Raw genomic sequence first — 12652 nt, forward strand, 5'->3', positions numbered from 1 at the left:
CCATGAAACTCCTCAGACACATTACGCTCCAAAAAGCGCAGAGGGCGCCAAAGGCCTCGATGGCGCCCAAGGCATCGAAAATATCGACGCTGAGGGCATCGAGAACATCGACGTCGAGACCGCCGAACAAGTTGACGCCGGCACATCCACAGGCTGCAACAGTCTCGCAGGCGACGAGGGCTGAGACCTGGACGCACGTCTCTTGCAACTGCTCTTGTCTGCATGGGACCTAGAGGGCTCCCATGGCGAGTCGCGGCACGATCCCGAGCCCGAAAGAGTGCGAGCCACGGATCGAGAACGTTCTGTGCCGGCTTCATGAGAAGGCGCGACAGGAACCGTGCCTTGTGACTGGAAAAACCCCAACATTTGCTCTTTGAAAGCCGCCCACTCCTCTGGAGTCGTGGACTTCGTGGGACAGGCTACCTTAGGCACAGCGCCATCCTCTGAAAAGGACGAGGAAGGCGACCGGTGCCGGCACTTCCGAGAGTGCCGCGTGGACGAGGAATGGCGGGAACAACTCCGGGACCGAGAACCTCGAGTTTCCGCCTGACGCGGAGAGTCGCCCCTCGAGTCATCGGTGGAAACTGTAGACTTTGATCCGGACTTATGGGACTTCGAGGGCTTACCTGCACAGAGCTTCCCCTTCCTTTCACGCAAGGCCTTGGCTGTTAGAGTCTGGTATTTGGAGCAGCCGTCTGTGTCGTGCGACTCACCCAGGCACCATAAGCAAATACGGTGCGGGTCGGTCAACAACATCTTGGACTTGCAGTCCGGGCAAGTCTTGAACCCAGACCTTGGAGTCGGACGGGGTCGAGGAAATAGACATCATAAGAGATCGATGAATCCACAAGACGCGCTGAGTTTCACAAAGCTATACACATTCGCTGTCGGAATAAACGGAACTGAGGCAAAGGGCGCTGTGCATCCTATATATAACATCCGGAGATGTCGATCCTCGACAGAGGCCCTCGAGGGACATCAGCTCGATGCCATCGACGCAAGACGCCCTCTGCTTAAAAGTTTCCGAAGTGCACAGCTGTGGACATTACATGTCATAGATGTGGAATACGACGGAGGGCACAATCCCTTCGAAATGCTATGCCTGATGCATGGAGGTTCCCCCCTGATTCCCTCAATGGATATGTGGATGAATAGGATGCGGAGGCTGCTTGTATGCGAGAAGGTGACACTCACTTAACAGGCTAAACCGATTCTTTATGAAGTGGGGAGCTTCCTGGAGTTTATTAAAGGAACGGACAAGGATTACACTTGCCCTCCCCGCCTGTGGGCACTTGGTCTACTGGAGACGGCATAACTGAGAACCTAGGAGTTACTGGAGGGGCCGACCGCAAAGTGGGGTTGAGATAATGTGGATGTTGGGGCTAAAGTGGGAGGGAGGGTTAAGACTTACATGGGGGGGGGTCACGTTGCAGATGTTGTACTGCATATATAGCCATTCGCAGAGCTGCAATGGTGTGCTCTACCTTTTTGTTTACAATATAATTGTTAAAATATTATCCGTTTGCTGCATAGCATGGTTGCATGATAATTGATGTGTTGAAACTCAAAAAAAAGCTTTGAATAAAAATACAAAGAAATTGCATAATGTCCATTATTCTCTCCTGTAAGGCTTTAGCCAACTAGTAGGGATCCTTCTCGTTATCCCTTTCCTTTTCATCTGTAGCCTGATGCAGAAGTGGGTCAATCAACACACTTGAGTTTACAGTGATCAGCCTAGTGGGGCGGGAGGTCCCACCAGAGACACTAGGACCGGTGGTTGGGGAGGAGGCTGCTTGGGTGGAGCTGACAGGGGTACTGGTGTGGTAGACAGCAGGAGAGACAATGGCGCGAGTGCTAGAGCTGCCGTGGGCAACACATCTGCAACCAACCGCTTGAAGTAAGCTCTCATATATGGAGCTGTCATGATAGATTTAAAATTCTTGGATCCAGACTCATCCTGGTTTCTCTGTGTTGAGATAAACCTGTGTGTAGACCTGGCACAGCACACAGTAGCAAAACAGAAGTTTATGGCAGCCTGTATAGCATGGACCATGGTGTGGATTGGAAGACCATGCCTGGGGACTGTGTGGCAGCCAGCACCTGAAAACTGGATTTCTAATGACTTCTATGAATTCCCTGTGTTGGAGATCTAATGAGTGGCTACTCTCTTTCAGTTAAACACTTTTTCACTCTACTTCTGATTGTTTGGACACCAATCTAAGGCTTCTGGGCCTTTAGTGGTGTTCTTTGTGGTTGTTCTGGCTTTTCCGCCATTTTGTGACCCTCCCATGAAGGGGAGTCATGTGGTGCCTCGCCCCTGCCGCTAGGCTATGTTCTGTTAATGTCTCTTGCTGACCGTATATGGAGCACTTGTCTCTGATAACACAGCGTACATTCCCTCCAAGGTACTCTATTAGCAGTATGAGGATGAGAGCAAAGGGTGGGCTACTAGAGGGCCCATATAAATCCCTCAGCAGGAAGCACGGTAGCAGTTGTACATGGGTTAAGGCACTGCAAAGGTCAAGTTCGGTTCACAGGAGGCTCTCCTTTACCTCTCTGGGCAACAGAGTTCAGTCCGGGCCAGGGGCCATCCACACCAGGCACAGAGAATAGGAGTCAGAGCCCATTTGTTGGGACACAGACCTATACAGGTAAGTAAAGAAAAGTGTAAAATACAGGGGCATAAATATAAAAGAATGAAGGAGAGAGAGAGGAAAACAAAAAAGTCTACTGATGAGACAGATGGAAACACTAGACGTGGATTAAGTTGTTGCCAAACGTGCCGAGTGACCTGAAGAGGCAAAGAAAGCCTCTTGGATGCCTTTCATAGAGACTCTAAAGCTCCCAGGATAAAGACAACCATATATGGTGACATAAACTATATAATTACTTAAAATTACGGAGCTTCTTTTATATTGGTAAGGAAAATCATCAATTACCTTAAAGCCTGGGTATGGCTTAAGACCAACCACAGCACTCTACTGCTTCACAATGATTTCACTCGTGGTCAAACCGATATGCAAGTTTGTGTATACATGATTCATTGCAGGGAAGTTAGCCTCGCTGTGCCTTACATTTCTAATATTTGCATGTGAATGCCTATGAGAGAGTATCATGTTTGGCCTTGGACTCACTGCCTCTGCAATGGTATGTAATTTTGTCTTGTGCCGCAGGACGTCTGCCGTTTTGGTGGCCATTTACTATTTGGTCCTGAATAGGTGGAGCGGGGGTTGGAGTTAGTGAGTCTAGTGTGAGGCGCAAGATGTGAAGCTAGGAGTGTGAATGCATGCCAGTCGTAAGCACCTGCGCTTTGTATGAACATGAAATTTAAGTTGAGTATTGTTCACAACAGGATTTTGGGCATGAAATCATATGGTTCTAGTGTGTGCATGGGAGGAATAGCTGATAAAGTTTATAATGTGGACAATTATTAAACCGAATTTGTGATTAAATACATTGGAATTGAAAAAGTTTACATGAAAACCTTGAGTTATCAAAATAATTAACGTTTTTAGAATTGAATGGTATGTATGGAGTATGAATGAATGCATCATGTTTTATTGAATTAGATTTGTATTTAGCATAATAAGATTTTTTTTTATATCTAATTAGAATAAAATAAAACAATGTTGATCTAGATACAGCTCTAGTCAAGACTTCCAAAGTTTTTTCTAAAGTTCCACCTGGCACTATCCCTGTTTTACATAAGTTTCAAGAATGAACAATTTGTGTTTATGTCGTTTAAATGTTTACATAACTTGTAAGTTGCCTCATCCAATAAGTAAGTAGCTCACCCTGACCTTGTTTTTTTGCCTTGGCATTCTAGTATTGCTAGTTTTTTTTTTGATTTCCCATCCAAGATTACAAATACCAGAATGCAAATTGTAATGCGATCACGGATTACTCGTGCATAATAATTGTGATTTTAAAATCAGCTACCAAAGGTGGGTCCACTGGGCTTGTTTAGGACCAATTTTAAAGGGATTCTTGAAGGTTTCCTTTTTCAAATTTCACTTGGCTCTTCAGCCTGCGCTGTGTTCCCAGCACTGCTGTGTGCAAAAGTCCATGGGACTCAGAGGGATGTAAAGAATGCCCAGAGGTAGCACACTCCTAAACTCTGATGGGTGGCGCGGGTTAGGCTTATTAGCAGCCCATGCTGAATGCACATGTAAACCTCCCACTCTCAGTTTGGTGGAAGGGTCACTGTTGCCTTTTCAGGTGGCCCTCCCGGCACAATGTGTGGCTGCATACCATGTATATCCTCTTACACACAACACAAAAAGATAAAGAAGTGCGAGTCTCTCTCAATGAAGCCAACAAGAAGAACAGAGTATGGTGCTTGCCAACCTTGCAACAGGTTACAGGCCACACTGAAAAGTCCAACAAATGTATGCTTTACCTAGGCAATCCCGATCAGGCAATATAACATGATCAATTGGCAGGTCATTGCAAAGCCCAAGCTAAAAAGATTCCACAATCACATTTCAGGTATTGCAGATAATTTCATGAATGGGATTGGCTCCAATTCCACCTCTCTCGCTCAGAGAATATGAAAACTTGGTCTGGCAGGTTCTTGTCAGGCAGGAGTATCATGGCTGCAGAGGAATCAGGTCTTCTGGTGTTCCAACTCAAGCATTTTCTGGTAATTGAAAATTGTATCTGCCAGGCACTGGTGTAAGATCCCTCCGACTTCCTTCCCTTTCAAAAGATTTGCTTTTGGCTTTGCCTCGGGATATATGTTGGGCTATCCTCGCCAGAAGTAGCCTGTATCCTGAAGCATTTGGGAATTGGTATGCGCGTCTAACTGCGCCATTTGCCTTTTTCCATGACTGGATTGTATTGGAATTTCTTATGACGACAGCAGTGTGACCAGTTCTTTTAAGGGGGCATTAGAATTGTTATCTATACTTCGCACCTACCGCCCTCTGAATCGCCCAAGGTAGAACTGGGTGAACTCTGAGGGAATCCCCATTAACCACGTCCAGGGTTAGCATCATGGAGCACATGACACTCCAGGACCAGAGTTTCCCTTTTGTGGCATTGCACGTGTGACCTGGTCACAATCCCTATCCCCACTGAAGTAGATAGACGCGACAAACTGCCTCAAACAGCAATCATTTGTTTGGTTGCATCCAAGATAAAGTTGTCTAAGCTGCATGTCGTCTTCTTCAAGTAGCGAGCCAGAGGAGGGGGTAGGACACAAAAGGAGACTGAAAGGAAACTGCACAGCTACAAGGCGATTTCTTTAAAACAGTGACTTAGAACAGGGAGATGACATTTGGGAGCAGGAAAGATGAAAGATAAGGAAATGGAGTACCCGAAAATAAAGTTACCCACCATATCTCTTGTAATAATGATGGTGAATAGAAAACGAAAATGTAAGCCAGCGAAACACCAACCAGGCATACATTTTCAAGAGTTTCATGTTTCACTTCAAGATGCAACATTGCCACATGTCATGCTTCTGCCAACTTGCCTTGATAGTCATGAGCAGTTTCAGTTCTGTGACATGTAGTTATGACTTGTCCATTATCAGTAATGGATAAAAGCCCCAGGATGCAAACAGCCATTGGATTAAATGCCAAAATGGACTGAAAGTGTAACCCATGTAGACACTTTGCAGCTATTCACTCAACAACAGGGCTAAGCGAACTAAGAAGTTTCAAATGCAGGCCTACCTTACTGTACCAGTTTAGGCATGGCTGCACCACATCCGGTTCATCGATGCCATTGATCTCAACATACCAGATGCTAAAATTAAAGCTGGGTCCCCAGGATAACAGCGGAACTTCAGGAAAAAAGAAAGAAGGCAATGTCATAATCCACATACAATACAAATTGAACTTTCATTGATTAATTGCAGTAGGTATAAAAAATATTCATTTTAGTACCAACATGGAAACAATATTTTGATTTAAACAAACACCTGAAACTAAACCGTGCTAAATTAAATTGAGAAATCAGGTTCTGTGGCAATTGCTGTCTCAATACAGTTTTCAAGTGCTAGCACATATAACATGTATACCAGTCTGGCATGGCCAGTACAGAAGGTCTATTTTTTAACTTCTTGGATTTTGTACACAACTTAATTGTTTGCAGCTAGACAACGGAAGATCCGAGAAGACCAGAAGTGATAAGAGAAAATGAGTCCATAGAAGGATAGGAGAGAGCTATAGCACAGCAGGGCACAGGAAAGGAAAATAGATGGTGATCTGCCATGAACTCCGCGCCAATTCAGGTTTTGAAGTGAAGCAGAAAGGCGGCAGTTTTTCCAACTGCTGCATGGATTAGGAGGAAAAGAGAAAGGCATGAACAGTTAACTCGCAGGACATCCGAAAAGTGTACTAGAAACACACATTGGAGTAGGGCAGAGAACGAAGGAGGCGTTTGCAGAGTTCAGCCAAAACCATGAAGATCCTCATTTGCATGAGGAATAGGAATGGCATTAGAGACAAGAAAACACTTTCACCGACTAACGCACGCCAAAGAAGCTGGAGGGGAAAGTAGTTCAGGTTAAATAAGGAAGAGGTACAGACAGAATGCGAGGTGGAAGCCACTATTGGGCAGCGACAGCAGCATGCAGCCGCTGACGGGATGAAAGAAATTTGGTGTATTGTTGGAAGGGAAATGTCAGCTCAGTAGAGCAGCCATCACTTGTTAAAATGAAGTCCAAAATGCGTCATGGGCATCCTTTCAACAATGCATTGTCTGCTTGTGGAGTACGCCCTTTTATCTTTACTCTATGACTGGAACACTGGTATCTCGAGTGAACTAGAATGAGAATACAGAACATGCAGCTGCAGTAGACCCTGCTTCTCACTGAATTGTTTTTCCTATTTTTTCAGAGTCAAAGTGTCAAGAGGGGAGCCCAAAAATAGCACATAATTCAATGTTATTTAAAAAGCTGCATAGGGATGGGCCTTAACTAACCCTGAGCCAACAGATCATAACGCATCCATATAGTTCCCTTGTGTCTCTGTAACTAGGAGCTCATTTGCTTGTTTCCTATAGCACAGAAGAAAGAGGTATATAGTGAAAGCAAGCGTCCCCAAACAGCACGATCCTCCCCGCAATGAGAGACAATGAAGGACTCTCCCAAAATGGGAATAAGGCCAAGACAGAGTGCGGGTGAGCGTAAATGGGAGTTTATCAATCAGAATTGGGCATGCAAAGAACTCTGCAAACTCCGAGAGCGCTCTGTCTGACAATAGCAAAGACAGGCGTATATATTTACAAAAAACGTCATCAAAACCTACATACTATAGGGGGCACAAGTTCATTGGGATTGGGTGGCGACGACTAACTATAGGTGCTGCTGTGGCGTGGTTGGTCTTGGCTGGAGGACGTCACTGGTCACCCTCGTGGGTTGGGCTGGGCCTGGCAGGTCGGCTTGAGTTCATCCGGGCGGTGTTGGTGTGCCGAGGCGGCCTGTGGCAGAGATGAATGCCTTTTCTGACTTACTTGCCCTCTGCCATGCACACCGCAGTCATTCAGTCATTTACAGTTCTATTCTCTTTAGTAAATCTTTCAATAGGTTAATGCAACACAGGAGGAATGCACCTTGTGAGGGGTCTGGAGATAATATATCGAGGCCTGGTTACTCGTGATCTGTTGACCGGGACCGTAGGTCGAGGGGCTAAGCTTCGGGGACTGGGGCGGGTGGTACAGGTCTTTCTGTCTTGTTAGAAGTGGTTATGGATGTTTCGCTGTGTGTTGTCAAAGTGTTGGGTGTCCTGATTGCACAGGGCCATAAGTCTAAGACAGTCCGGTGGGTTGTGGGGTTTACGAGGGGGTGCTTGAGTTTAAACTAAGGTTTACTGCTGTGCTGTAAATAATGCAGGTGGCTGGCCGCGGCCTTGGGTGTTGCAGTGGGGCTACAAGTCTTTGAAGCGGCTCCAGTCGGGTCGGGGGAGGCGTGACAACGCAGAGCGGGGCTTTGTTCTCATGTCTTGGCAGCCTTCTGGGGGAGGGAGGGGGATACATCGAGACCTTGTACGCTTTCACAAAGGTATCTCCCTTGTGTGTTGCCGAATATAGGTAAAGACATCACAAACATTTGAACATTTTCTATAATACTTATTCAAAATCACTTCACAACATGCATTTAAACTTTGCTGGATGTATCTCGATTATATCCAGTCCGCGCACCATATTTGTACGTTATATTCTAGCAGCTATAGTATTTTAGTTACATGCATATACATTTGCAGTGAATGAGGTAGTAGTTGGGTCGGTGGAGTACATAGAAAACGTCCCGCCACTGTACGTGACGGTGGTAGCATATGAGGGGCTCAGACATTCACACATGATAGGTGCACGCTCGCGCATCCTTTGCATGAGCTTATAGTATAATTGCATTCGCTGTCTCGTGTACTCTAGCAGCATTAGCTTTAGTTATGGCGCGAAACCATGTGAGGTAGGCTGCCCAGTGATACACGCAACGAACAGATCCCTGGAGCGTTCCTTTATCATTAGCATCCACCTGTAATGGTGCGAGCTCGCCGTAGCTTATATCACGGGAGCATACTCTCTCATTCTAATACATTCTACAGGCATTTGTATTATGTGGAAGAAAGAAATAATGCAAGCGGTCTTGACATTAATATATACATATACATAAAGACTGTCTGCCATCAGAGGACCATTTTACTGTTCTTCTCATTGTTCAGGCCTGCTGGCCGGGTCAGGCTGATAGTGATGGTACACTGCGGGAGGTGAACTGTTACAATGTTAGCGTATTGCGCTAGCTCATGTCCGTCTTGTTCGTGGGAACGTGCTCGCAGCGGATCTGCCACGGTGCTGCGGCAACAGGGATGTTCTCCAAGGGTGGGGGCCGCGCTACAGTGTGCTGAGCTCACACCATCTTTACCGGGCAAAGAATGGTTTTTGGGCCTAGCTAAATTTGTGTTGTAATCAATACATGTGGGCATTCGATACGTGTGGGCAATGTCTCCAGTGGGTGAGCCCTCCATCACCTGGGCCCGGGTGGCATGAGGGAACGCCCAATGGGCCATAGCCCTCACCTGGGGAAGAAACGCAGGCGAGAGGGGTCTCCTGGACCAGTTCTCCCCTACAATAGTATAGGTTAATCATCATAGTGAGTCCATAGTCCCATTTCCTCCACACTCCTGGGACGTCATCCTGAATGGGAAAGGGACAGGAGCATGTTGCACTGCAGCATTTGGATTTCTAAAAAAGCAGTGACACATGCACATCCAGCAGACATGACTACTGCCGGGAACGCCACATGCTTCCAACCCCACCCTTCAATCCTTCAAGCCACCAGGTGAAGGCCAAGACCGTATCAGCATGGAAGTAGCGAAGGGCATATGGTGGAAAGGAGACTATGGACTGGAAGTAAAGTAGTCACTATGATAACTTTTACTTTCTTCTATGTCCAGTCCCCTTTCCTCATTACTCATTACTCCTGGAAGATAGCAAAGCACTGAACCCTAAAGGGCAAATGAAACCCCTTTGTGTCCTAATTGTTTCTGTAGGACAGCTTGACAACCAAAATCAGCATCAGATCTATAGCGGACATCTATGAGCTAGTGCTTGCAAAAATCATCCAGAGATTCCCAGGTGACCATCTTGAAGATGTCCTCAAGAAGAACAGGTCTATAGAAGGCTTATGAAGCCGCCTTAGCGCATGAAAACGTGGGCGAGAATGCTTACATGAGGAGGACCATTCCTGAGCTTGTTCCAATCTAAGATGCAAGCCACAAGCCAAAGAGCGATGGTAGCGTTAGCTGCCTTCATCCCAGGCTATGGCTTCCCATAGATGACAAAAAGGTGTTCACTAGACCTGATAGATTTTGTTTGCAGCAAATACAATTTGAACACTCAGGCCACATCCAGAATGTGGAAGATACTTTCACCCTATAAGGAGGGGTATGGAAAAATACAGGGATAGAGATGGTCAGATTTAGGCGGAAGGATGACATCACTTTAGGCAGGAAAGAGGGATAAGTGTAGAGAGTCACAGTGTCTGTGGAACTTTAGGTATGGCTCTGACGTGAAGAGAACTGGGAGCTCATTAGTACACTGATATGAGACTGCCACCAGAAATTGCTGCCGTCCAGTAGACGGACTGAATATCCACTAATGCCATTGGCACAAAAGACTTATGTACCAGAGAAAATGGCACTATTTCGAGAACCTAATTAGGCTGGGAAGTCAACGTAGGATGATGCAGCCTAAGGAGTCCATTAGAGAGGCACTTGGCAAAAAGGTTGGATAGTGAAAAACAGTTGTCAGCACTATTAAGGTAGCCACCAATTGCCAACTTGTAATTGCAACAGTAATGTAGAGAGATTTGGCAGAATCCACCACATAAGACAAGAATGAAAGTGCGTGTTCCAGGGAGGCAGAAGTGGGTCTGAGCACTTTACCCAAGCTCCAACAACAGAAACGTAGCCACAATTGAATATTGGGAGCATGTAGAAGATTGTTCAGCTGATTTAATAGCCAGTTCCTCTTTAGACAATCCCAGATCCTTCTTTAACATCAATTCCTCAAGGACTAAGGAAATCGATGGAGGGGAAGGAGGAAGAACTTATCCCTCTTGCTCAGACAGAAGGTCCGATCTCGAAGATCCGGGTCATGAAGGCTCCAAGCTCAGTTCATGAACCAGATCATGCTGTGCAAGTAACTGGTCACCAGCAGGAGATGGAAAAATAGAGAGCACTTCAGGGCTGGAATTTAGGGATGAGAGGTATTGGGGGGTGGTGGAGAGATAGTGACTGCTAATCGCAGGGGATGAGAAGGGTGTAGGCCAGAGTTAATTCCTGACCCTTCCAGGAAATGTAGAGAGGGCATTTCCTATTCTACGATGCAAACAAGTCCACCAGGGGAGAGCCCCTTGTTTGAAAATATGGTACGCTACCTCCTAGTGAACCTCGCACTCATGTGTGGGCCTGAATGGCTGTCTCGTGGAGTCAGCCTGATGGTTGATCTCCTTTACTAATTTAGTAACCACTAGAATGATATCCATAGATAGATACCAATGCCGCATTTCAACTGCCAATCTGTAGTGAGAAATGACGGCGCCCTGACCCATTTGTTGGAGTAAAACATTGCTGTCTTATTGTTTGTATTGATCAGAACTCTGTGACCCATGTGATGTCTTCAAAAAACCCTAAGTGCAAGGAAGAGGACCTTGAGTTGGAGGACATTCATGCACTAGGTACTCCCCTCTGTAGGTCCCTAAATCATGTGCTGAGGGTGGTCCATCATAGCACCACCTGCTCCAGCTGGAGACGGAGGAATCCATGACCATACTCTTTTCAGGAAGGTCAATCAAAAAGGGAAGAGACGCCACTTCACCACGAAGATCCCTCTAGATTCAAGAACAGATCTCCCTTATAACCAAATTAGCATGCAGAACCTCCAAGATGCAGGAGGAAATCACTCAGGAGCTTAAGGGAAACATCACCCATATCCCAAATATCCCAACACATCCCCAGGCAAAGGACATTTCTGGCATGGTGGGTGAAAAAAGTGATTAGGATGTGTACATTGGACACCAATGAAAGTAAAGAAAGGGTAGAGTGAAGACTTTGGGTGCTTCACTAACCGATCCAGTGTGAAGGCCAAATCTAATACGATTGGCATAAAAAGGAAAGCTTTATTAGGGGTCGCCACGCAGTCTTCCAAGTATGGATAAAAATAAGAATGCCCCTCTGATGGGGGCTGATGTAGCTGCAGCTATATACTCCGGGAACACTGTTGTGCCAAGTTCAAACCAAAGGGGGAGGGGGCTGAATTGCTAAGATTGGTCGGTGGTGGCAAACCACAATTACTTGCGGTGTTGGAGACCAAATGGGGATGCATTGTGTAGTTCCAAGCCCCAAAGCCAATCGGCCTACTGCAGAAAGGTCAGAATCTGAGCTGGGCAACCACCTTGAATCTCTCCACTGGCAAGCAAATACTGAAGAGTAGATCCAGGATGGTCCCAACCCCCCCCATTGTCTTTCTTCAGAACTGCAAGGAAGCACAAAAAGATTAATGAGATTGATGACTGAGAGCTGGTGCTATGCTTGCAGACACAGTAGCTTCTCTGAAGTTCTGATGAAAGTTGTTGTGGGTTGGTGCACGGTGAGAAGAAAGGGAAGGGTGAAGAGTATGGCCCTGGCAGATCACAGAAAGAACCCAAGGGTGCTAAATCATTAGCTGCCAAAGCTACATGGAAGGTGACCAGATACTGCTCCAAAGTCTGATGGCAGTGCACCTGAAGCCTGCCAAACCTTGGATTTCTCTCCAACAGGAGACAGAGTTGCTTCAAAGTAGTCCTTGCCTCCATTACTTTCATGGGCCCAAAAAAGAATTTCTTCTATCTCTGCTCTGCAAGCGAGTCTGGAAGCTTCTGAAGCCTCCAGACTCACAATTTCTATCCTTGGAGAAGTTGAAGCAGCTGGTATTGATGTGGGCTTGGTAACAAAAATAAGGGTTTGTGGTGATGGCCTTATCTTTAGAGAGGATGTCACCCTTTGTGGGGTCAAAAGGGCCCGCTCATCACAGAGAAGGTCTCTGAACTTCTTCTGAACCTTTATATCAGTTCATTAGATCAGTTCATTGCCCCTCTGCCAGGCTTAGATGTCCTGCCCTAGACAAAATTCGGCATGTCCTGCCACGGATTGAAGAATGGTGCATG

The 12652-nt window shown here is 46.2% G+C and overlaps 1 protein-coding gene across 2 annotated transcripts in view; it reads right to left on the minus strand.

Moving 5' to 3' along the window:
- Positions 1-12652, minus strand: part of MKLN1 (muskelin 1) — a 1341339-nt gene that overhangs the window by 976285 nt on the left and 352402 nt on the right. For both annotated transcript variants that reach the window (XM_069629634.1, XM_069629633.1), the window contains exon 5: positions 5679-5788. In XM_069629634.1, the coding sequence (XP_069485735.1) occupies positions 5679-5788 (110 nt within the window). The remainder of the gene's footprint in view (positions 1-5678; positions 5789-12652) is intronic.

This window comes from Ambystoma mexicanum, chromosome 12 (assembly GCF_040938575.1).
Source record: "Ambystoma mexicanum isolate Mex_15411 chromosome 12, UKY_AmexF1_1, whole genome shotgun sequence".
Classification (NCBI taxonomy): domain Eukaryota; kingdom Metazoa; phylum Chordata; class Amphibia; order Caudata; family Ambystomatidae; genus Ambystoma; species Ambystoma mexicanum.